Raw genomic sequence first — 26,398 nt, forward strand, 5'->3', positions numbered from 1 at the left:
TAACAGATGTTGTATGTTGATATACTCCGTCAAAATGAAATTTAATTATCTGTCCGTATAGGGCAATTTTGTGCTGCACAAAAAAACATCAAACACTGGCATGGTAAACACTTTTATGTGTTATATAAACATAAAATCAAACGAATACAAAATGGCCAAAATAGTCCAGAAGGGTTGAAGGGAATTTGGATTCATTTATTTGACAGAAAAGGAATAGTCAGAGAGATGTGTGAGGAGTCTCTGGTAATTAAACCCCATTAAGGCGTCATTATGTTCTGAGGGTTAGTCACAATATGATTTGTTTAACTGAAAAGTGTTAATGCCTTCAGTCAGGTGATTGAGCACAAACTGTTTATATATATAAAAGGTGATGAGACCAAGAGGGAGAAAATGAGGCAAAACAGGCATTTTTCCCTAAAAATCTAAACTGTGTAAACGTATTCATTACTGCAACCAGGTCAAAGGACATATGCTTGATATGGGCAGCATTAGAGGCTGCACAATTTACAATCAATTCTCATTTAAAGAAAAAACATGGATTTAGCATCGGAAAATGTAAGAGTCAGATATTACAACACACACACATGCAATCTGTTCACATGACGCACTGGTGTGAATATCAATATCCAGAGACACATGCATCCAATTATCAAGATCTCTAGTGCTTCTATGTTTAGCTGCGATGAGGAATCTGATGACAAACCTTCACACCAGCCTCTTGTGTTCACGGCAGCAAACCAGAGCAAATTGCTGAGTTACTCATCTGTCTCTCCTTTGTACTTGTTCTCACTCGCACCATCTCTCTCCCCCTCTCCGTGAGTGATATTCAGTTGCAGGTTAATCCGCCCTGGATATTAATTACAGTCTCCATTAACATTTAATAAATACTTCCCAGGTGGGCTTGCTGCTGAGTGAATTGAGAGCCTTATCAAATATTAGGCCTTTAATTGGCCTTTCACTCCAATGAATGGCTTTTTAATTAGCTTGCAGTTATCATCCCCTCACCAACCGTGGGGCCAGGCTGATCAGCAAGCACAGATGTGCCAGTTTTGCTGAGTGAGGGCATCTTAATGACCTGAGGTAGGCCACTCGTTGCATACTCTATTCCTGCGGCCAGGGGAGGGACAGAGCAATCTGTGGGCTGCAGGCCGCAGCCAGACACTAAGTGATTGTCTGCTAATAGCATGGAGATCTGTGGGGATGTAAAGGTTACAGTTTTTCAATATGAAAGAGATATGGGTGGATGTGAGTGCAGTCATAAAACGGACACTCATATACCCCAGGCAAATATAACTGTAAGCAATGTCAATCACACTCAGGCATTTATGTGAAGCGCACGTTCAGAGCTTCAAGGACAGTTTCACAATTTTTCCAATCCTTTAAATTAAATAGTTTGTTTATTCCTTTTCATACTGGCCATCTATAGACAGATATAGTAAAAGAAATCCACAATCTTTGCTCTGTGTAAAAATAATTGGCACAGAACAGTTGCAGCAGTTGAAACGTGTTTTAATGCACGTGAAGTCGTCAACCCCACAGTTGATGAGATGGGAAGCAGGAAACCGCCCTGAACTGGTCTCCAGCACAGAGCTGAGGAATAGACAGACAAACACTCACCATGGCTGCAGTCCAGTCTACCTGACCTGCATGGATCTGCACTGTGAGGGAGAACAGGCAAAACAAGACACAAGTACCTTTGTCCAACAGCAAGGCGAACTGTACTACTCCCCCTCAAGTATGAATCTTATGAAGTCTAGATGTATTCAAGAGTAAATGTACAAATAAATGGAATAAAATCGACTCAATTAAAAGTAAATGTTCCACAGTAATGTCTTTACCTGAGACAAAGTAATTGCTTTTAAACACACCTAAAGGACTTAAAATTAAAAGTACTTGCCAAGTGAAGTATATTCCCTAAAGCAACGGACTACGGAGGTGGCCTCTTTCAAATCCATCTCAGGTGTTTCTTCACCAGTGATGCTGTTGCAGGAGGCGATATCTAATGTTACCTGCCTGCTCTGATTGGATGAGTGGACCAACCCCCTCATGTTATTGATTACTTTAAAAAGATATAAACAATGTCAACATGCAACTCCATGCATTGTAAAAATGTAGTTGAGTAGAAAGTACAGACATTTGCTGATATATGTAGTGGAGTAAAAGTGAGAAGTTGCCGAAGATAAATCTAATTAAGTACAGATACATGAAAAACTACGAATACAGATATTCACAGACAGATCCACAGATATTGAATTTTGTCATAAAACACCTGCAATCAGCAAACTCATCAAGAAATATCTGCATCAGCAGGCAAAAATCAATACTGTTCCGCTGCGAAAGTGAGGACGTTCGATAGAAAAAATGTATACAAATATATATCAAACACTTCTACATGATTACCAATCATACTGTACATTACACCACAATTATTTTCCTGCCGCATCCTTTTTGCAAAGCTCTCAAGCAAAGCGTTCTTCAATTGAATCAGTGAGGAGACTTCCTCCCGCTGGGGCTGTGATGTGTGATGCAACACTCCAATGTGAATCACTGCCATATCCGGACTACCACCAATTATACACACACATACACCCGGGTGCAAACACACACATATTCACACCAATATGCAGTGGAAACTCAGCAGGAGAGAGTGACGGCTGTCACAGACACTTAAAATCACACAGACACTGTCTCAGGTCTTTGGATGTACGCGGGACACTTTCGCCCAGACACAAAATCACACATACGTATATCAGTCAAAGTCAGGAGTCTCTCTGCTGCCTCCGGCTGCTTTTATTAGCATGTGAAGAGCAAGACGATGTTGAAAAGCACAAGGAGGGAAACACACCCAGCACATATCCAGCGGACGTCTTTAACCCAGTCAGGATTTGCTGCTTTCCCACCACTAATAGGATTATTGGAATGTATTATCTGCACCAGAGTTGAGTGTATCCACTTTACCCTGTAAGTTTAAACCAATCCAGTGTTGCCATTATTATTTATATTGCTATGAATCCACAAGGACCCTAAATGCATCAGCAGATGTTGCCTGAGGTTCAAACAGAGTCCAGAGTCACTGCAGTTCATCCACAGAGGACCCTGAGTTTCAAGGAGCACAGACCAAACCCCAGAGCCGGCAGAGTTTGGGCCCATTTTGCCGACGGGTTTCTTCAGGGAGCTCAGGAAACCTGTCTCGCCCTCTTTCGCTGGAGGGATCTTGTGTCATCTCATGTACAAAAACAGAGACACTCTTGGGTTGAGGGAGGTCTGAGCTGTATGGCTGAAACTATCCAATGTGCACACTTGAGGTTTAGAATGATAAGAGCTCCCTCTAGAGGTGCTCCTCACACTGCAGTTTGCTCACTCACATCTGTTTGCTCACCTCCCTCCTGGATTCACTTAAGTTCCTTTGTTTCCTGTTGTACCGATGTAGATTTCCCCTGTTACAGGAATTATGGCTTGAGGGATTCTGTGAACGGGGTCTCGGCGCGACACAGGCCGACAACTTAATATAATTACAGCAGGCGTGAAAAGCTGACATCAGCTGACACCTGCCCCTCTTGGGGTCCGGTGACTTCAGCTGTGATGATCTCATGCAATGAGAGCATCATTTTGTGCAGTGACCCCTTTCGCTCTTCACCTCACCTTCTGCCCTCCTTTAAAAAGAGAGACACACACACACACACACACACACACACACACACACACACACACACACACACACACACACACACACACACACACACACACAAACACACACACAAACACACACACACACAAACACACACACAGTCTCCCTTTTTCCCTGCACTCATCCATTTTCTCCAGCAGTTCCTCCCTGGCTTTAATGCAGTCTGAGAATGTGTCTGCTCCGTCAGTCAGACTCACTGTCTTTTCCACTCATTAGACTTAAAGGAAGGAAAATGTCTTTGTGTTTGCCATTTTTCAGTAACCAGTGTGCTGAGTGCACACACACACACACACACACACACACACACACACACACACACACACACACACACACACACACATCAATTATTTACACACCTATCAGCATTAATGCACCAGTCAATTACATTACGGGCTCAACCTATAAGTTCTCTGCAAACTGTGTTTTTCCCATAATGAACAGCTTCATATACCGTATATTTGATCTGAGAGAATAATGACTTGCTGAAAAATATTGACTCGTCGTCCTGCCCTTGTATCAAATTAAATCCTTCTTAGTTCTAAAACTAAAGATTACAACATCTCGTATGGCATTACTCAGGTGCTGTGAGCTGAGCCACACTCAAATCTCTCTTTGTGCTTTTGTTCTTTCATGCACTTTTCTCTTATTCTTCTTTCATAATAGCAAATCCAGCCTCTATCTGTAGGAAACCGAATGTTCCGCGCCAACAGTGCGTTCTCCGCTGAGAACATTGGAATGCCGGTCCTTTCTTTTGCCCTCTCCCTCACTCCCGTCCCGGTGTCTGTCTCTTCAGTGGTGTTCCTCTCTCTTCCCCCCTCTCTCTGTTCAGCTGCCCTGCTCCCATGATCTTTTCTCCCTCACTCTGGTCTTCCATATATAATGCATGTTAAACAAACAGACATGTCAGAGCCACTCAAATGCATGGCTGTCCCCTCGCTGCTGCTCCATCCACCCTTGGTGGGAGGGTCACGTCTCAGAGGCCCTCATGTGAAGCCAAGGCCCAGATGAACCATGTGGTCATCTACATCAGACACAGGCCGTGCTTCGTACAGGGGGGAATCGATGTTGCTCCTTTACTCAAAAATCCATTCTGGTTCCGAGAATGAAACTTTTGTGCGGAATGCAAGTCAAAATTCCAAGGCAGCATAAATCAAGCAATGGTTTTTGAACCTGTTTTTCAAGTGGATGCATGTTCAAAACTATTTCATCAGGGATTTGACATCAAAATGGGTTCTGTTCCAAACTTCCTGTGGCTGAGGGTGAAAATTTGTCAGAAAGTGTCATTATTACCTCAGCCAAGGAAGTTATGTTTTCCCCCCTGTCCGTTGGTTTGATTGTGCCCAAAAACTACAGAACGGATTTTCCTGAAACTCGGTGGAAGAATGGGACATGGAAGAACCCATGAAAAGAACCCATTTCATTTTGCCATGGATCCGGACAAAGGATTGGACTCAGGAATTTTGTATCACTTTCTTTAACATTGTAAAATGGGCTCTTTAAATTTTTTTTTACCAATTTACCAGGGAATAATTCATGGATCTTGATAAATTTCGTTTGGCCTGGTTGGGGATGCTGTACTTAGGGCCATTCTAGTTTTACATGTAAATGTAATTCCTCTGTTGGGGATATGCTACATCTTTAGCTCCCTCTCTCTCTCTCTCTCTTATAAACACACACATACACACACACACACACACACACACTCCCACACACAGTCCTAATTTTTCAGGTGCAAAGGTTTGTGCAATGGAGCCAGAGCTGCTCATACAGAAACTGCATTATTTTCCATGAGAACTGCGGAGCGTTCGATGCAGTGCAACATCCACCAGCAGCGTGCACGTACAAATGGAGTTTGCCACTTGACGGAGGGCGTGATGGGGCCTGAAAAGCATAGGGGTACGAGTGGGATCATGCTCGATCGCTGGCAAAGTGAGTTCATTTTCATTTTCCATACAGAATATGCTCCACTAGTGTTGCAGTGATATAATGCGAAATGACAAAAGTGCACACTTCACAGGCGCATTATCCAGCAGTCGTACTTGAAAGCTCCCACAATGTCAACATGTGTGAAATGTCCTTAGATCAGTTGATCACTGCATTTCATCTTTGTGGAAGACTTTCACAATGAGTCTCCTCAGGATCAAATAATCATATAATGCAAATCCATCGCATAATAAAGTCATTAGAAGTACATAAAGGTGGATGAATTGTGCCCACCTGCGTAGCAAGAATAAATAATATGAATAAATGATGGTTCTCTCCACTCTTTCCACCCACTGTAGGCAGAGAGAAAACTGGATTTATTCAGACAGCTAATGCACACAGTGACTCAGAGTTTATACTGTGTGTGGATGAAACATGCTCAAGAGGCTTTTCCTCTCACAGAAAGCAAAATATCTGTCCAGGAATAAGATATTGATTAGTCATTTCCCCGAGCTGAAGCTGAGTAAACAGGCTAAGCAGACATGTGACCGGCGCTTGTTGATAATTGTTGTCTGGCAACAGTCAGAGGGCATTTCTCTGAAATGATACACCAACACAGGGCTGCACTGTAAATCCTGTATCATTGACACTACTTGTTAATGCACAAACATCTGATAAAAACACACACACGTCATCTGTTTGGTATTCGTGTCATTGAATCTTTTCTGCAGAAACAAAACAATCAAATATTTATTCCCATGTTTAAAGCATTCTACTTCGCCAGTATGAAAACAACACATCCCTCGGCATTGACAATAATGTTTGAGCTGCTTGTTTAGAGGAGGATGCACCAAGGCGGAGAAAAAACATTTGGTTTTTAAGTATCTAAATGAACAACAAATGAAAAACTAATATTATCAGTTTGTAAAGAGCTTCAAAAAGGAAAGCAACTGGGTTATGTAACAACAAGTAAGCGATCCATCCCGTTACTCTGTGGAGTGTAATTAAATAAAGATACAGAATGAGTGTTTTATTACTTATCCAGCTTGTGAGGTGGAACAGTGTTTGTCCAGTAGCTCTCTGACCCTGATCTCCTCAAAAGAAAGTGTCAGGCAGGAATATCCATATTGCCTGATAAGATCATTAGTTAGATACCACTAAGTCTATATCTGTACAACCTGGTACAGGGGTATAACTAATAGACCAAAAGATTCAAAGAGTTCAGATCAAACTCACAAGGTTTGTTCGTAATCTCAGACCAGACCATGTTGAAGAGGTGATCGGCTTAAATTTAGTATTATGGTTCATAAGATTCTATAATTTCTTTACGATATATAGATCACTGGTGACTTTTATCTTAAGACTTTGATCTAATGTATTGTTGTACCTTACAGTGGCCTATATGCCACAGAAATGATTCTTCTTCTCGGTGGAGGTAACTATGAGGTTTGACTGTTTGCGTGGACTGTAAAAACGTCATGGACGATAGCCCCAGCACACAGCAATACCAATGCGGCATTGGAGCAAAACACCGAGAGATCTTGTTGTTTTGAGAAGCGTAAACATTCTTTGGGGGGGTTCATTAGGAGACTGTGGCAGGACAAACTAGAATATGGCCGGCCGCCACAGTCTGAATAAGTAATAGGAAACACTGCTTTGACATGACGAGATAGGGCATTAGCCTTGGCGGAGGTACAGTATGTACTCTCAGACCGCGTGCTAGTTGAAGCATACATGCTTGAATGGAATAGCTAAAGATATGGAAATACAACAGTGCTGATCAACTCTGTCATCTGCACTTGGCCACAAACTCTCGCTCCATCAAACGTTATGTTCTGTTTGACAATATGACTGGGAGAGTAATCCATCCCTGGAAATCCTTTGTGTGTGTATTTTCATTTGATATGTTAATGTTCTGTTCAGTTTATATCATATTTACTTCATAATACTGTATTATTACTGTACAGTGTGTGTATTAAACACACAAATTCATTATTATATTATTACTATTATTTATTTATGTAATTTGTATTGTAGTTCACATTATTTCACATGTCGTGGCTGCTGGATTTGTACCACTGGACTTCTTTTGCACAGATATTTGCACTGTTGAGTGATTAAGAAAACAATATTTTGCATTTTAATTAATGTAATTAATTAATCGTCTCATCATATCTTATCTTTATCAAAACTTTGTGTTATTGTGATTTTATTTCTTAAATAAAAGATCTCTGCCACGCTTCATCGCCTCATGAGTGCAATGTGTAGTTAGTACCACCAGATGTCACTTAATCCCCACAAGCAGGGCAGATGGCTGCATTGAAATCCTCCACCCACTAGATGGCAGCACACAAATAAAATGCTGCTAATAACGAACTCGTTCCAATGCATTTTTTGTTTCTCTGCTGTTTGAAAAGTAAACAAAGACGAAACCCCAGCAGAGGTGAAAAGGAAAGAAAGTCTGTGATCCAACCATAAAACAGGGGAGATACCTTGAAATAGCCCGTTTCTACTGACTCCAGCTGTTCCAGTGAATGGTGAGAGTCTCATGAGGAAACATTGTGTTTGTTACATGAAGAAGTGTAAAAAAAAAGAGAGAGAGAGAGAGAGAGAGAGAGAGAGAGAGAGCGAGCGAGAGCGCGCGCAATTGGAGCTGGACAGATGTGAACGTGTAGCAAACCAGGAAGTGCCTTTTTATTCTAAGAATTGTTTTAATCGACTTAAACCTTATTCTAATTACTGGTCCATCTTTTCTCTTATTTGAACAAACTTACTCTCAAACTTTGAAGTGGTTCTAGGGGCCTCTGGGAGCCCTAGAACAGTAGTTGGGCCCCTTTTGACCCTCACTACACATATTAGTTTGGAGGGCTGATCATTCAAACAATAACAAAACTTATCGCAATATAAATTAAATCAATATGAATATAATGAAAGTCCAATTGATGGATAAGATACTTTATTGATCCCGAAGGAAATTTAGGCATCCAGTCATACAGGGCAAGAAAAGCATGCAAGACTTATGGAGGTAAAGTAAAATTAAATATGTGCAAATAATCAGCAATATAACTGTAAAATATGACCTGAAACCAAATAATAATGGGGCTGCAGTTAAATCTACTGTAAAACTTTCCTGCATCAAGATATTTATTTGTATATTTTGGCAGAGAGGCCAATAATGGAGGTGATTTAGTCTATAACATAAATATGCCAGTAGCTGTACCTTATTCTTTTCTAATTTAACTTTAATAGTCTTGCAAATTGCTTCATGCTCTCTGGAGGGACATGCTACATTCATTTTGAAGGTGTTACCTCAAATAAATATGAGAATATTATTATATTTTATGGCGGCAAAAGCCCTTCAGGAATATATGTCTGTATATCTAAATGAACAATAACTGACTTCAGAATTAAAATGGATTATGTCTTACGTTCAGTATATTGTTTTGCGGTTATTTCAGGTTTGATTCATCATCACAATTTTTCCTTTTCTTCTTCTCAGGAGCTGATTTAAGTTACACTGAGTCATGGTTGACGAACCAGCAGCAGAAATCCAGCTTCTCAGGAGCCTGAAGGCCAAGCTAATAGACATTCTGAGCAGCGATGCCGACTTTGTGCTGCAGCGTGCACACTCACGCGGCCTGCTGTCTGAACACGGCTACCAGCGGGTGAAAGCGTGCCGTGTTCCAGGTGAGAAGGTGACGGACCTGCTGGATCACATCCTCCAGAGAGGGCCTGAAGCAGCGCAGGGACTCCTGGAGCTACTGAAGGAGCAGGACCTGCAGGAAACCTTCCCACTGCTTTGTTTTGTTAAGGATCTGCAAGTCACTACAGGGCCATCAGGTAGTAACAAAATCTGCTCAATATTTGAAGCAATCTTATTATTATATACCGTTAGATTTATATGATGACCATCAAAAGTTTTCTCTGTTCACATAACAAGAAGCAATAAGGAAGAAAAAGCAAGCACCTGAAACAGAGGAGATAATTCCAGTCAAAAGGATCTGCAGAAACAGTGAGTCACACTACACTCAAAGCTTTTCCCTTTGCAGCACTGTTACATCCTCACTGACTTCTTTCTGCCTCTGTCTCGGTGCACAGGATCTCGCTTGGTGACAGAGAAGCAGCTGATGACCGTGGCCCGTGCCATCGGCAGATCTTGGCGAGAGATCGGCAGACTGGCTCTGGACATCCCCTCTGTGAAGCTGGAGCAGATTGAGGAGGACAAATCCCAGCACGTGGAGCGAGTGTTCGCCATGCTGGGGCACTGGCGCACCTGCCAGCGGGAAGAGGCCACGGCGGCTCACCTGCACTCCCTGCTCAGTCAGGAGGACTGGGCACTGCCACCGGACAGAATCGACTTTCTGTTGGACACTGTCTGAGGCCTTCACTGTCTGTGTGGAACCTGCTGAGCCTGAAAAACATTCAAAGTGGAAGGTTTTTACTGGAAAATCTGTTTTATTTCTCAGCAAATAGACGGTTGTTCCATATTTTTTATTCAGTGTATTTCCGAAGCTTTAAATGGATCATTTACTTTTAATGACATTTCAGTTTGATATGAAATGTTTCTGTTGTTTGCTAAAATGTATTTTAAAAGATGTATTTTTATTTTTGTGCCTGCAGCAGGGATTTTCACTCTCCTTTCAGTCAATGAAATTGTATACACGCTATCTCAACTCATCATTTAATAAACGTTCTACCTGGATCTGAAGAAACACACCAAGTTGAAACAGTCCCACTGACATGGCTCCTGTTATCTACAAAGGAGGACAGACAGGAAATGCCCGTGTTTCACAACACACTGAATAATCGATACAATAGTTGCTGCCTTTAAGAATTTTATTACCTGGGAAAAAAAACAGATAACCCTGAAAATAGGGTTTTAATCAGGTTTCAATAGAAATTCACACAGATATCAAGTCTGATCGATTGCATTAACCATATGTTTAGGAGTCCGACATATTTAAAAGATTAAAAACAATACAGAATTGGTAGTAATAGCTGCAGCACACATATCCACAAAATTAATATATTATGATTATCAGCTCATACAATCTAATTAAATGGGTATATTATCAGTGTATTATTATTCTGCTGAACTATAAGCAGAATAATAGGAATAGCTAGTCCAGTTGTAGCTGCTCTGCACTGGTTGCCTGTTACACACAGGATTGACTTTAAGGTTCCCCTCCTTACGAATGGACTAGAACCAATAAGTTACATATTTGACTCTCTAGTTATTTATTCTATTAGAGGTGTGATGGAAATTCATCTTTCATCATTCTCAGACTGGAGTTGCCTTTTTTTAATAGTAAGCTCTGCAGAGGTTACACAACAAACACGGGTGCTCAAAATGGAATTGGCCGCAAGTTCACAAAAGTCAGAACTGATACAAACAGGCTTATCAAGGTCATAGCAGTGAGACACCGCCAAATAAGGGTTCCATCCTGTCAGGTAGACAGTATCACAGCAGTGAGACTGGTCAGGGGGATTTTCCACTACCTTAGACACTGGTCAGTTGAATTTTCCACTACAGAGGTTTCCCAACAACAGCCGAAAGAAAATCAGAGATTCACCTTTTGTAAACTACGCTCCAAAGTAGTGGAACAGACTAAATATCAGAGAAACTAGTTCAGTAAACATTTATCTTTACTTCAGCCTTTAACTAGATCAACATGCACTTGCCTACTCCTGCGCTTTTATAATCTGTATCACTTTTGTTCTTTTCTGTTTTTATGCATTCATCTATCTGATATTACTTCTTTATATTTTGTATTTCCTTTTCTTTTGAATGTCATTTTAACATGGTCCTGTGTTACTTAAAATCTGTTCTCTTATATGGACATGTTTCTATTGTTATGGACATTTCTTTTTTTTTATCCATATTGTATGTAAAGCACTTTGAGCTGCATTTCTTGTATAAAAGGTGCTATACAAATAAAGTTTTGTATTATTATTATTATAAATATAACGACACCATTGTCTTAATAAAGTAGCACATTCTGAGCATGTGTAGCGTCTCTCTGAGAGTATTTCTACTCAGTGACAGAATCTCATACAGTAAATCAGAGGTTATATGTTTTCTGCTGCACCTTCACTTTCTTTCCCATCACATTAATGAACTTGGTGTAGGACAAAGGTCCCCCCCACCCCCCCACCCCCTCCCCCTGCTCCTAGCACTCTGTACTTCTTCTCTGTGGCCATTTCCTGTGCTCGCCTCTGTCAGTGCGGATTAACGAAGGAACAGACGCTCAGCAGCTTCTTAAATCTGCGAATATGTCCAACACGTTTCCTTCCTCGTGTGAGTACACTTTTGTCGCTTTTAACCCGGTTTCACCTGCAGTCAATGGGTTTTTTCTGCAGATCGGATTCATGTGAACATGCAACGGGGACGCACTGAGGCTGGACTGTGATGTGTTCAGGGACACCCTGTGGAAACTACGTGCAAATGTGTTGTCAATCCACATATAACAAGTGACTGTGGTGAAGAAAGTCCAAAAAGGACGACCACAAAACAGTGATGGCTACTGATACTTGTTAAAGATAATAAATAAGACGTTCCTTGTTTTTCATGTACAGATTTAAATGAATGTTGATGGGTTTGATCTTGCAAAAAAAAAAAAAGAAGCAAAAATCATCTTTTAAAGGTCATATGAAATTTTAAGTGGATATCTTTGTAGTGGATTGCATGATCACACATAATAATAATAATAATAATAATAATAATAATAATAATAATAATAATATATTGAATAAACGTGAGCATATGTTGTTTATGTGTGTGTTATAACAGCAGCAGAGAAGCAGACCCAGGAACAAGACAACCTCCACGACCTGACTGAGCCTCTCATTGACCACACAGAGGGACAACTCTTCCTGAATGAAACCTTCAAGATTATTATAGAGGAGGTGCTCAGCAAGGGCACAGACGTCAGGGAGAAGGTCTCGAGTGAAGCCTACAAATTCACAGTACACTGTCAGATTACTGTGACAATTCTGGACAAAAACTCACTATTCATTTCCCCTCCGGCAGGTCTGTGAGTGGAAGGAGCCGGAGCAGCTGGCTCTGCTGCTGGATCTGGAGCTGAGGGCGGCGGGGGAGCCACAGCACAGGCTCCTGCAGAGAGTCAAAGATGTCGCCAAGTACAGCGTCAAGACAAGTGAGACTGCAGGAGACAGTAGAAACAGTTCAATAGATTGACCTTTTATTCACCGGAGTTGCGCTGTCTTTCTTTTTTATTTTGCTCATTTCAGGTCACCCACGTTTCTTTAACCAGCTGTTCGCTGGACTTGACTACCATTCCCTGGCTGGACGGTTTCTCACTGAGTCGCTCAACACTAACCTGTAAGAATCAACAAAGCATAGAAGCACATTATTGTCTGTCTTGTAGTTTTTGTGTAATCTTACTTACAAACAAACGACTGATTGTACCTTATTGGTTTCGACTGCAGGTGTTTATTTAACTCTGTAGTAATTTTTGTGTATGTAAAGTATATAATATATAATATAACATGGTACAGTACAAAATACAACCTTAAGATGATAAGACATCTTCTGTTTCGTCTGAAGTTTCACCTATGAGGTGGCCCCTGTGTTTGTGCTGCTGGAGACTGAGGTTCTGAGGGGGCTGCGTCAGCTGGTGGGCTGGACCGAAGGAGACGGTATTTTCTGCCCCGGGGGGTCGACCTCTAACATGTACGCCATGAACCTCGCACGCTACCGACTCTTCCCAGAGGTCAAAGCTCAGGGGCTGTGGGGTCTCCCCCGACTGACCGTCTTCACATCTGCAGAGGTCAGAACGCAGCACTCAATCTGAGGGAGTGAGATTATAGATAGAAAATGAAGCGTTGTATAAACGTTCATGCTGCAGTTTTTGTGTTGAATTTACAATAATATGACGAAATGAGGTATAATTCCTACTTCTTTTTTTTTTACCCAGAGCCATTACTCTGTGATGAAGGGGGCTGGGTTTCTGGGTTTGGGGACAGACAACGTCATTCTGGTGAAAGTGGATGATGGGTAATGTATTGCTCATTGTAGGAGCTGAGACAATTGATCTATTAATACATTTCTTAATAAATTTAATACATATTTGGTAATCAGTTAATAATTTTAGATTCTCAAATGTGATTTTCTTCATATTAAAGGTGGCTCTGTGGATCCTTTCAGAATGATACCTTTGGTCTTTTTTCTCGTCTCTTTCATACACTGCAGAGGGCGAATGATTCCAAGTGACCTGGATGAAAAGATAATACTGGCAAAGTCTCAAGTACGTCCTCACATATATCAAATATGACGTGTTATTCATTAAACATCCATAAAGTTGGTGCTTTTCGTTCATCCTACAAACCAGAAATCACAGGATACAGGGTCACTATTCACTTTACATCTGTTTCCACCAGGGTGCAGTACCATTCCTTGTGAGCTGCACTGCAGGCACCACAGTTCAGGGAGCCTTTGACCCTCTGGACCACATTGCTGATGTCTGTGAGAAACACAAGCTTTGGCTGCACGTAGACGTGAGTCCCCCCGGTGGAACATAAAATCCATGTCTATTGACAAGCTGTGGTTTGTTGTTTTTAACTTTGTTTTGTATTCATTAAAATTGAAGAGCATGAAGAGGTTTGTTTGTTTTGACATTTGTTTTAGGCTGCCTGGGGAGGGAGCGTCCTCTTCTCCAAGCAGCACAGACGTCTGATGAAAGGTGTCGACAGGTATTAATATGCAGGGAGATGCATTTTACATTCTGAGGATGGCAACAGTTTTCCTTTAAGTTAGGAAAGATGTGGTCATACAGAGGATACAGACAATATGTTGCTTTGTGTGTGTGTGTGTGTTTGTGTGATAAGAGCAAACTCCGTGGCCTGGAATCCACACAAGATGCTGGTGGCTGGCCTGCAGTGCTCCGCCCTGCTGCTAAAGGACACAACGGTTTGGCTGCAGAACTCCCTGATACACATCATGATATTTGAATTCTTTTTATTTATTTGACCGTCATTAATCTGCTTCTGTTCCTCAGGATTTGTTGAAGCAGTGCCACTGTGCCAGCGCCACATACCTCTTCCAGCAAGACAAGTTCTACGATGCCAATCTGGACGTCGGGGATAAGTCTCTGCAGTGCAGCCGCAAGGTGGACTGCCTTAAGCTGTGGTTGATGTGGAAAGCTGTTGGCTCTGATGGTTTGGCAGAGCGTGTAGACAAAGCTTTTTTCCACGTAAGGTAAATAAACCGTGCAGCTGTACCTCAACACACAGGCCTCGAGTCGAGCATCAAAATCTCATCTTCAAGAGGGGTATTAAAGTATGTGTGTATATAAACGTGAACTCCTGCAGGTACCTGGTGGAGCAGATGAAGAAAAGAGAAGGGTTCCATCTTTTGGGTGAGGTAAGGTATCTCAGCAGGTATATTAAGAAACACCATTTTTTTTCTTTTCGGGGGCAAAATGGAGATTTGACTTGTCTGAATTTGTCTCCATTAAAAGCCTGAGTTTGTGAACGTGTGCTTCTGGTACATACCGCCCAGTCTGAGAGGGAAGGAAGGAGATGCAGATTATCAGGACAGGCTCGCAAAAGTAAATTTATCTTCTTAATTATTTTTTGGAGAAAACCCCAAATGGTGGCCTCAGTGTTTGTTTGTTTTTGTCTTCAAGGTATTTACGTGTGCTCTTTGTTTGTTTGTGTTTTAAATAAAAGGTGGCTCCAGTCGTCAAGGAACGCATGGTGAAACAAGGCACGATGATGGTCGGCTACCAGCCTCTGGGAAACAGAGTCAACTTTTTCCGTGTCATCACCTTCTCGCCCCTGCTTTCTCAGAGAGACATGGACTTCTTTCTCGATGAAATTGAAAGACTGGGAAACGATTTGTGATCGAAAAACACAACTTATCAGATTTGAACCCCCTTTTTCCATCTGAGCTGACAATTGTGATGTCACAAATTATAAGAAGCGAAGTCATTTCTCATTTTGAACAGCTGTAGTATGAGCTATGAGTTCTGAAAGTCATAGAACAAAATATTAACAATGAAAGAATCTAATTATTGATAAATAACAAGTCATAATTCTTCATATCAAACTTTTGTGGCTTGTATTTTAAAGTTTTTTAAAACTGAATTAAACGACTTATCTGAAATCAGTTTTCTTGAGACTTCTATATGGGAGCAGTAAAGTACCAGCGTGTGAACCAACTCAGCAATGATCAAATATAATAATTCAGTCCATATCTGCTTCTGTTCACTTCAGAGTTTTCTCTTGATGTCTCTCTTTGTCCTCCGTCTGTTCTCACAATCGATTCTACTCTGCAAACATTTCCCCAGGAAAATCAGCCTGTTCCTCATTAACTATCGCTAATTGTTCACCATTAACTTGAACAAGAATTAGTACAGATGTTATTTTCCCATTATTCTTTAACATTGTCCAGACCTCTTTTAATTGGATTTTCCCTCATGTGCTTGAGCTGAATCACCTCCATGTATTTCTCTTTGTTGATTTAATAACTTCCTTCGCCTCATGTGTCTCTGTCTTTGATGAGCAATAACATTTTATTTCGATTTTCTCATTTGAGCTGCACTTATCTTTTCACCAAGGTACAACTTTCCTTCTACCACTTATATTACTTATTGAAACACCGACCAGCTACAGCTTAATTGCTGACCAGTGCATTAATTATTACTTTGATGCATGATAAGGTGTTCTACACTTTCCTCTGACACACTTTTGTTTGAGTTCTCCACAATATTACGGAACATGGATTGAGAACTTGCATGCTTCAGCTTGTTCATCGTGTGATGATTACCTGCTCTCTCCGACCATAAGCTGCTTTTATTACTTTATTGTCATTTGCCGCCTCAATGTGTAAGTCACAATGTGCTTTTCTGCATTTTGTGAAATATGGCTCTTTCATTACCATGTGCTAAACGTGTAACATTATCTTTTTTATTATTTAATGTACAATATCCCCTCAATTATCACCATGTACAGTATTTATATTAATATCAACTGCAACTGCAACTTATCATGTGTAATACATACTTCTCATTTGTCACTTTCAATTCTATTTTTCCCCACTCCTATTTTAGTCTAGTTATTGGTTAATTAGCTATTATTATTAGCGCAAGTTTATTTTGTACTTCACTTATTTTTGTAATACTACCATATCAGAATTTGTTATTGTAACTTTGGAGCAAGCACATCATGAGACCTTGTCTGACCGTCTGCTGTGATAACAAACCTCAGAAAGTTGCTGCTGGATCTGAGCAAATGATCTAAATAGCTACTTGCATTAAAAAGCAGTAACCGGTTTTAATGTTGATGCAGGGCTGATGAAATCTAAACACTATTTAACACAGGACAGGAAAGTCATCAGGGAATGATGTGTTATATAATGCAAGCTGAGTTAAGAACAGTGGTGGGATGTAACAAGGTACATTTACTTCTCTGATGTACTTCAGACAATTTTTCATGTATATGTAATTTACTTAAGTCAATACATTTTCAGATACTTTTCACTTTTGCTCCATCACATTTTTACAATATAGTTAATGTACAAATTGTTTTCATATATGTTTTTAAAGTAATCATGAGAGGGGAATTGGTAACTGATTCGAACAGGAAAGAGGACGCCTCCACGAGACTCAGTCATAATGATGTAGTAGACCGTTGCATTAGGAAATAGACTAAACTCTGCTACTACTTTTATTTTAAGTATATTGATAAGCAAGTACTAACTTTTACTCAAGTAGAAAAGCTAATGTGGTACTCTAACTTTTACTTTAGCACAGTGTTTTGTCTATTTATTTCTACTTTTACTTCAGTAAAATGTTTAAGTACTTCCTGCACCACTAGGAAAAATGTCACTATCACCTATCAGGCTTCACACTCCACCACAGCAGGTGGCGCTACGTACCTGTACACTTGCTTTGAAATCCGCCAATAAACACATTATCAGACAAAAGAAGAAGAAGAAGACCCTACCCCCCCTCCCTCACGATCATGGCCGCGAATGTGGGTCAGCGCGCTCACGTCACGTGACTACGCGTCCGACCAATCAGCGTTCTCCCCCGCTGAGCGCTTCCGGTGGTGTTTCCTGTCAGTGTTTGTAAACTGAGAAAAAAAAATTGGAAGTGCGACAAGAAACAATAACCGAGAAACTGTGAGAACCGGGAGGTAAGTGGTGCAGCTTCTCACACGGTCGGCTGGCGGCTCCGGGCGGGTTTTATAATCCTGTGGCCGGGTGTTTGTAACATATGTGGCCGGGGAGAGGTGGTGTTTTGTGCTCGGCGCTGAGCCCGCACGCCCTGGCTGCCTGGCTGTTGTTGTGTTGTCCGGGCGGGGGGTGGGGTGGGGGTCCACTCACACAAGAGTTGTCCCTAAACCCAACTAGCTAGCTAGCTAGCTACTTAGCCTTTTCTGTTTGCCCCAGCAGAGACTCTGCTCATACTGCACACTGTTAAACCCATATCTGTGTCTGGATACGTGCCCCCCAAGGTGCACATCTGATACAGCTCACCTGCCCGTGAAGGGCCACTTCTCTAACAGGGTATTTGATCGTTATTTTTACCGCGTTCGCTAACGAGGCTGAAGTGATCACTCATCGAACACGTTTCTTGTGTTTTAAATATGTTTACGTTGCAGGACCATAAACTACCTGGTTCCCAATGAGCAAGACTCACAATCCAAACCATCTTCATCTTTAAGATACTTGGTTTGATTGAAAGCAAAGTTATCACAATGAATCATAGTGGGTTTTTTTTACTGTGCTCAACGGTGTAAATAGATCCACACAGTTCTGAACACAACTGATGTGCTCACATTTAAAACAGCACCAGTTCTCTGCACAGTTTCTTAAAGCTACATGGCAGGATGATTGCAGCATCGATTAGGAAATTCTTCTTCTGTGACTTCAGGCTTTCTAAATGTCTCCTGTCTTTTACGATAATCCCAGATTACACTTTAGGACATTGAGCCATGTATTTATGACTCTAGCTGTATGTTTGGGGTTTTTATGAAATCAACTGCTTTACAGAGCCACGGATGTAACCATCCACCACTAAGATTTTGGCCAGTCTCCTAAACTTCTAAGACCCTTTAATCTTTTTCATGTTTTAAATCCCAGAGCATGAGAAGAAGTTGAAGCTCCTGGAAATATGATAACGAGTGTTTATCATCTTATCAAATCATATGTTTACATGATCATAACAGTTTCTGGTTGTCGGTTTGTGTTTCTCATTACATTCTTTACCATATTTGTTTGCACACATTACTGATATACTGAGTTTTCTGTGAAGTTTTGATAACAGATATATTTTATCAGTAAATTTCTATTTTGATGCAAACACAAAATTCAAATAATTAGATGCGAGTTTGTGTTTATACAACACGTTATTGAACAAAGAACATTTTTATCCCAGGTTCTAATAACTACTTCAGTAGCTAGTTGAAAACCCAGGAAGTCTTTTAGTTTTTTTAGTCCTAAAATTATTAACATACAGGCTTATTGGCTCTCTGTAAAACCACCAATTTTCACTTCGATACACTTAAGCTTTTCTGATGAGTAGTTCAAATGTGGAAGACAACAGAAAAAATCTGCTACTAATGTTTATATTATTACTTATTCCTACACTGTACCTAATAAAACAGGAAAGGCTTTTGTGCCGTGGGTCATTATCATGCAGCGGTGTAGAGGTCTATCACAGGTCATGTTCATGGAACCTCCTGCCTCCTGAAATCCAGTTCACTTCATAGTTCAGAAACAGGTTTCTGAACTATTTGAAACACCCCAATAATCCATCAGTTGATTTGTGCCAGATGTTGAATCAGTCAAGCCGGAACAAAGCTTTGAAGCATCTGTTAATTGGGTTTATTATTATATTTAACTACCCCAAGACAATCTGTAACTTCAAATCACTCTGTAACATATCAGCATTGCTTGTATTTTATTTTTAGATACCTAAAACAATACGGCATCAAACAACAGAAAATCGATTGCGTTTTACTCTATATTCACTGATCTCAAACAAAAGCAAACTTTAGACCCTTTTCTTTTGCACTTTTCATTATCACTTTAAATATGAAGCATGTGTTGGATGTTTTTTGAAAAGTATCTTGATTTTGTTCATCAGATTTTTCTTCTTCTACCTGACCGATGGTGACACATGCTGTGCACCAAACCACAGAGGCTGCCTATAGATATTAATGCAGGACCTAAATGTCTGTTCCAGATTTGGTCCTTTGTTAAATCTAAATATCTTGGTCTGGTTTTCCAGCTCCTGATTCCAGCATGTAAAAACTTTAGCCTTATGTTGTCATGCCTCTACTTTCAGGCTTTGGCCCCTGATGATTTGGGTGGGTGTGGTCTCTTCTGTCACCCCTCATCCTGAGTGAAGCCCCCTCTGTTCCCCCCCAAACACACACGCATTCAAACCAAGGCGATGACACACCATTCCAACAACTCTGTCCGAGACCATATGAAATGGGTCAGTGGAAGTCTTCATCTCCAGAATCACCATCATGGTTTTAGTGTGTCGTGACGGCAGTTCATTTGTCTGTTGGTCCCATTTCTCAATGCACCCTCCTTCTCCCCAACTCCTTGTCTCTGCGAGGAGTGCAATGGACCCGTCTATTCTGCCCTGACACGTTGTTTGTTTGTGTTGCCAGGCTGGGTTGCTGGGTTGTGAGGCAGTGCTGTCCAGCATGGCCCTGATGCAAGCCAACAGCATCCCAGGCCAGAAGAAGATGATGTCAAACTTGGGCCAGGGGCACAGGGCCAGCAACGAGAGCCAGCAGAGCCACTCACAACACCATAACCACCATGGACACCAGGTTCACCACGGACAACCACACCACAGCCACATGGGCCATCCCTCATCCGGGAGCTGTCCTCCCCTGGTGAGAGAGATACCAGGTTCAGCTCTATGCTCAACACAGAAGATCTTTATGTACAGGGATGAAAGTGGACATGGTTACTTAGAAAGTCTTTCAATAACAAAATTTCAGTTGTTAATATCCCTAGAAAAACTTAAAACTTGAGGAAGTTCCAATTCTGTGATGGACTCAAAAAGACATATACATGTATCTTGCGTGTGACTATATGTGATCATTTAATCCCCCCATTTAACATTTTCAAGTGCTATTTAGACTTAAATAAAGGATTTATAACATACTAATGCAGTTGTAAGAATATATGAAGACATTTTAAGTTAATAAATGTCCAATAATTGTACTGTAACTGAACAGTAACCCGTTTGATGCTGTGCAACTGACTGGTAAATATCTATCTTTTGCTTCCTCCTAAAGCTAATCCGAAAGGACGGTGATTATCACTCATCAAAGCTGATGGACGGAAAGGACATGCAGGCAAACCAGAATATGCAACCCAAGAAGAAGCACAAAAAATCTGGGTTATCCCACAAAGTTAAAGAGAAAGTGGAGGTAAGGATGGTTTCAAAGCTCTCAGTATAACTGCAGGGATCCACTTGTGGTGTTTAGCTCAGATCTAACCCTTTTTGTTTTTGTTGGTAGCATTTACTTCCAGCAGTGAGTATGGATGACGACAGTTCCTTGAAAGTGCAGAAGAACTTCATCTGTGACCACTGCTACGGAGCTTTCCGGAGCAGCTACCACCTCAAGCGACACATACTCACACATACAGGTGAGATCTCACAGCTCACTTCAGTGAGACCTTTCTCTTGTATGTAGATGTAGGAAACATGGTGAAATAATCAGAGGTACATAATATATACAAAGAAATTCATAAAATCTCTAGTAAATCAATTTAATAACTGCATTTAAATGCATATTTGAATAAGCTGGTGATGAATATATCCTGTGAACTATGCTCTTGATAAATACTGACAGATACTGACAACCTGTGGTTCTTCTCAGGGGAAAAGCCATATGCTTGTGATGCATGTGATATGCGGTTCATTCAGCGTTACCACCTGGACAGACACAAGAGGGTGCACAGCGGAGAGAAGCCGTACCAGTGTGATCGCTGTCATCAGGTGAGTCATTCATTCTTTTAACATAGCCAGTATGTTGTAAGCTGTGCAGACAAGTCTAAAGTGTCAGCTTGCGCTCTGCTAGGTGAGCTGGTGGGACCCATATACAGAGGCTCTGCTGCACGTCATCCCCGCTCACTCTCTCAATTTCATGCTTACGCTGTCCTATCAATAAAGGCAAAATGGCCAAAAGATATATTGTTTAAAAGTGTTGACTTACACTGCACACTGACATCAGCCTTTCTCCATGGCCACAATTTGCAACTTCTTAACTTTACATATACTGTAGGTTTCTGCATTTTAGTCCACAACTAACAAATACAGCAGTTTTTATAGTGTCAGTACTGATCTGCTGCTTTGACTGAAACACACTTGTTTCTCCATCTGGCCTCAGAACTTCTCACGGACAGACAGGCTGCTGAGGCACCGGCGGCTCTGCACAGTCGGAGTGAGCAAAGAAGAAAACCAGTACTCGCAGGACGCATCTGCCCATCCGGCCTCCTGGAGCCCCCTACAGCCTTCCAACAACCGCCTAACTGTCTGACCCCCAGACCCTCCCCCCACAGAGACAGTACATAACAGCCGCCTGAAACTCAGTCGTGTCGAATGTTGGAGCCCGACTGTACTGTAACCTGAAAACAGCCCGGCTTGAATCTTTAGTTTGCTGTCATCAGCTCATGCATCGAGTTTGATGGTGGATTTTTGTACTTTTTTTATCTACTGTTACAGTCACAATACACATAAAAAGGGGGACAATTAATTCACAATCTCCAACAACAGTTAATGGTGTTATGGCAATAACTTAATGACAAAGGCAAACATCTGCTTATATCTGAAAGGTTTTTTGGTTTTGCTGCCAAGAGATTCTGAATATTTTTGACTGCATGGACCGTAAGTGCATCACACAGCGCCTCCTATGTGTCCTGCTGTCCTGCAATCAGCCCCGGAGCTGCCTGTAACTAAACATGGACAGTTCACTGAGGGACACAGACACAGAACCATGTTGCTTTTTAAGTCCTGCTCATTTTGTGTCGATGAGGTTACTCATCTACCAGCCTCTGCTGACAAGCAGGAACATCACAAGACTTGTGGTCGTTGCTGCGTCGAGGAAACAGTTCTCCTCCTGTCCCATGTGTCTGAACACCGGCATTATACAACACTAAAGACAGGTTATTTATGATGCTCCGGAAATGTTCATTTTCAATGGATTTTGGTGTTAGTTAAGTTGTGTAGCGACTTCTGGCACGTGTTCACTGCTGTACCTTGTTTAAAAGAGGTAATGTCCGAGCTGTGGCAGGTGACACGATTGAAACCCGGAGCCCGTTCAGACCTGGTATAAACATTCGTCCCGAGTGATCTGATCACATTGTTAAGTCCAAACGCATCCTGAGATCTGATCACTTAAACCACATTCAGAGGTGGTCAAGGGCGCATGTGGCTGCAAATGCATCCTGGGTCACATATTCAGGACCGCCTGCTCAGCTGACGTCTCTGACCCGCCGCTACAGTTTCACAAAAATGAATCAAAAGTATTTTTATGCTTCTCAGTGTCCATGCGTTGTCCGTGGCCACCGTCACAATATCAACAATGATCGACACAACGATTGATACTTTTTTTCCACTGGGTACAATCTGTCATAACAACTGAATGAGGTTCAGTCCCTCCTGACCCTCTGTCTATAAACCTCTCTCTTGATCGCTTGTGCTGACGCACAGACACAGTGACATCAGACACATATAGTCAGACTGGGTTAAAAACCCAATTTGCTCGTGATTATTTGCATTCAAAAGGTGGAAGTGAGATCAACATTCAAGCTTAATGCTGCCCACTTGATCTCACGTGATCTGATTTCTCAGTTCGGATGTTAACACCAGGTCTGAACAGGACCCCAGTAGAAGATTGACAGGTTTAGTAGGAATAGCCCTGATTGTTTTTTTTTTAAATGCTCTTGAACAAGTTTATTGAACGTTTTTTAATATTGTTAGCTGGATGTAGGAACCACCTGTCTGTGGCACTCTCAATATACTGTAAATTCAATATGTCTCTTTTCCTAGAAACCACTGTCAGTCTTATTATTTCCCCACTCTGCGTCAGATTCCTCTGACTCTGAAAGACCTCCATCCTTTCAGAGTGTTTCTGATAACTGAGGCTGGGTCAGCATATTGCCGGTAATCCCTGAGATTTACCTGAGAGCGCATTAGCCCATGAAATCTCATCCAAAACTTTTTTTTACTGTTTGCACACAGGTGGATCCCTAGACCCCAATGAATCATATTCTCTGTGGATTCTGAGAAAAACATTTCTTGGAGCTCAGCAGTTTAATTCAGCTCTCATGAAATTGCCAGTTCGTGCAGCTTAAAGTATAATTTGGCTCATCTGCAGATTTCCAAAGCTGATCTCCGTCTTGACCTGAGCGAATGTGATGTGAATACAGTGCCATGTCATTTCATCCCCACTTTGACCTTGAGCATCTTCAGTGAAGATGATAATTGTGGCTCGACGGACTACAAGGTCTACATGGTGTTTTCTATGATGATAACCTACATTGTATTACTGTAAGTTATGGCTCTCTGTAGGATCAAATCAGTTTGTAAACACTGGACTGAAGATAGTAGCTCAGTAGTGAAGAAGAGAGGAGTAACATTTGTTTTCTGTTTAGACTAAAGCCTGTTTTTAAAGTAGACTGGTAGTTCTGTTGCTTTCAGACTTTTAGATCGTGGGGAAGGAGACTGACTTGTCTACTGTTTATGAAGTTAATATATATTTAAATTGTATTAGGGGTAGAAAATAGTACGTACGGGACCTACACTCCAAAAACAAATCAAAGTATTTACAAAGTTATAAACCTTAGTCTGATGATTTCTTATGGCAACTGAAAAGGCCGTAGCGAGTTATTGTTCATCTTGTTAGCTGGAGTAAAGTAAGAGCCGACACTCTTACCAATTTTAGAATAGCAGCCATGACTGTCACCATATTTTTTTTTTACATTTTTCTTTTGCATGTATTTGTTGGAGGAACTTGTACATATATATTTTGTTCTGGTAAATGTCTTTTTTTTTTTAAATGCCAGCCTCAGTTTGTTTTTGTCATTTCAGGGGTGTGAAGTAAAGACTCAGTCAATCAAAACTGTAGTGAATGGAGTTTTAGGCCCCAAGTCTCAATAAAGCTGTTACATTTTTTTCAACAAATGCCAGTTGTTCACGTATTCTACGTCGGATTTCCAGCTCTCACTCGTTCTCTAGAAAGTAAGAAGTTCAGTGGAATCGCAGAATGTTCCCAAGATTTGAAATCATGAAATTATTATCATCAGTCCCCTACCATTGAACCTCGATCAACATAATAACAACAATATAACATGTCTTCAGTCAGTATGTTACTTACAGAATAGTTTATACTTATCGAACTGCTGAGCGTTTCAGAAGTGTGTAATGCACCAATCATGTCAGCAGGTGGCAACCATGACCATATGAGGGTCAAGTTTCTCTGTAGAATAGAAATGAAAATGAAGATATTCTCTGTATATTTCTCTAAGATTGGTGTTAAATCAAGATTATGACCCAATAATCTAAAAACTGATACTACACAGAAACGTCACTACACAATTAAATGCTATTGAGAATCGTCTCACCTTTAATTAGCAATATAATTTTGTCACTTTTAGCAGGACTACACAGAGACTCATCCACCACAAGAGGGAAGTGTGTGCCAGGGTACTGTGTGTGTGTGTGTGTACAACCTTTCTTGAAGTAGTGTAAGAGTAGAGTGTAGTTGCACTGTATTCTGGAGTTATCATAGTCTTTGTTTAGTAAATGTTAAAGCTCTGACAGATGATCAAAACACTTAACGCACAAAGCTATCACTGATATCATACTTTGGACTTTGAAAACAGATCATCCTGACAAGATCAACATCTTGAGACTTGCAAAGAAATGCAAACATTCAGGTAAAAGTAGTCACAGTCAAAACACATGTTATCTGTAATAGTGGAGAGGAAATGATATAATACACAACAGTCAGTCAGTCCTGTATAAAGATGATCTGTTCAAATGTTGCTGTTAAGAAGTGATATTGTCAAAGTGGGCAATCAAACAGACATAACCATCTGTGTGATATCCACATTCTTCAGCCAGGAGGAAAGAATTTCTTCAAGTCTGCTTCCCCGTCTTTCTGCCTGTGAGGGTATTGCCACATCAGTCGTATGTTAGGAGGTGCAGATCATACCCTTTAGCACCTTCCTCTTTGCTATTGACCAGTTCTTTAATTAAAGCATTAGGATAGGTAGGATGAGATCAGCCTGAAGGCTGCTGGGAGTGTGCGTTTTCCCCCATGGGAGACATCCTCTCCCTCCGCAGCCTGATTTACAGCACCCACAGGCCCCTGGCACTTAACAATGGACCTCCTTAAGTGAGGTAGATGGGGAGGAGATCAGAGAGGGGAAGATAACACTCCATCTTCATACACAAAGTGCTGAAAATCTGGGTTCGAAATCATCTCTGCGAGACAGACTGATCATGGAGTCAGTCCAGAGGTAAAGTGTAGGAGTGCTGCCTTGTACTGGGGATGGCTCACTCCATCAGGGAGGCGAGTGCGCTCTAAGACTGATAGCCAATTCTCGACATGCACACCTCTCCTGTCAGAGGGAGGAAAAGAATAGGTCCTCCAAACAGAAATTTCCCCCCAAACAACCAGTAAATCTCAGCTGACTGTGCACACTGTGGCTCTGTCAACATCTGGGTGGTTCAGAGGTTTACAAAAACAAGCGCTCGGCAGCAGAAACATTCTGTCTCCTACAAA

The 26,398-nt window shown here is 41.2% G+C and overlaps 3 protein-coding genes across 6 annotated transcripts; all 3 read left to right on the top strand.

Annotated features, from left to right (window-relative positions):
- The first annotated feature begins 7,990 nt into the window (after positions 1–7,990).
- Positions 7,991–11,617, top strand: zgc:174906 (uncharacterized protein LOC571548 homolog). Of its 2 annotated transcripts, none has more exons than XM_035159998.2 (4): positions 7,991–8,148; positions 9,111–9,451; positions 9,552–9,623; positions 9,710–11,617. In XM_035159998.2, the coding sequence occupies exons 2-4, from the start codon at positions 9,136–9,138 to the stop codon at positions 9,988–9,990; spliced, it is 669 nt and encodes a 222-aa protein (XP_035015889.1). In that variant the 5' UTR covers positions 7,991–8,148; positions 9,111–9,135; the 3' UTR covers positions 9,991–11,617. The 2 variants fall into 2 exon arrangements, with proteins under 2 accessions (XP_035015889.1, XP_035015890.1); XM_035159999.2 differs by having other exon boundaries at positions 9,555–9,623.
- Positions 11,618–11,793: 176 nt separating this feature from the next.
- On the top strand, positions 11,794–15,737 carry csad (cysteine sulfinic acid decarboxylase). 2 transcript variants are annotated; one of them, XM_035159996.2, is made up of 14 exons: positions 11,794–11,909; positions 12,402–12,550; positions 12,642–12,768; positions 12,863–12,953; positions 13,179–13,401; positions 13,549–13,628; positions 13,824–13,878; positions 14,012–14,128; positions 14,259–14,323; positions 14,459–14,540; positions 14,629–14,828; positions 14,942–14,993; positions 15,091–15,180; positions 15,302–15,737. In XM_035159996.2, the coding sequence occupies exons 1-14, from the start codon at positions 11,885–11,887 to the stop codon at positions 15,473–15,475; spliced, it is 1,530 nt and encodes a 509-aa protein (XP_035015887.1). In that variant the 5' UTR covers positions 11,794–11,884; the 3' UTR covers positions 15,476–15,737. The 2 variants fall into 2 exon arrangements, with proteins under 2 accessions (XP_035015887.1, XP_035015888.1); XM_035159997.2 differs by having other exon boundaries at positions 11,800–11,909; positions 12,405–12,550.
- Positions 15,738–17,646: 1,909 nt separating this feature from the next.
- On the top strand, positions 17,647–24,792 carry znf740b (zinc finger protein 740b). 2 transcript variants are annotated; one of them, XM_035159666.1, is made up of 7 exons: positions 17,653–17,770; positions 19,927–20,079; positions 20,261–20,491; positions 20,900–21,034; positions 21,125–21,254; positions 21,488–21,606; positions 21,998–24,792. In XM_035159666.1, exons 2-7 carry the CDS (start codon positions 20,035–20,037, stop codon positions 22,145–22,147), a joined length of 810 nt encoding a protein of 269 aa, XP_035015557.1. In that variant the 5' UTR covers positions 17,653–17,770; positions 19,927–20,034; the 3' UTR covers positions 22,148–24,792. The 2 variants fall into 2 exon arrangements, with proteins under 2 accessions (XP_035015558.1, XP_035015557.1); XM_035159667.1 differs by lacking the exon at positions 19,927–20,079 and having other exon boundaries at positions 17,647–17,770.
- Positions 24,793–26,398: the final 1,606 nt, after the last annotated feature.

This window comes from Hippoglossus stenolepis, chromosome 6, assembly GCF_022539355.2.
Source record: "Hippoglossus stenolepis isolate QCI-W04-F060 chromosome 6, HSTE1.2, whole genome shotgun sequence".
In the NCBI taxonomy this organism is placed as follows: Eukaryota; Metazoa; Chordata; class Actinopteri; order Pleuronectiformes; family Pleuronectidae; genus Hippoglossus; species Hippoglossus stenolepis.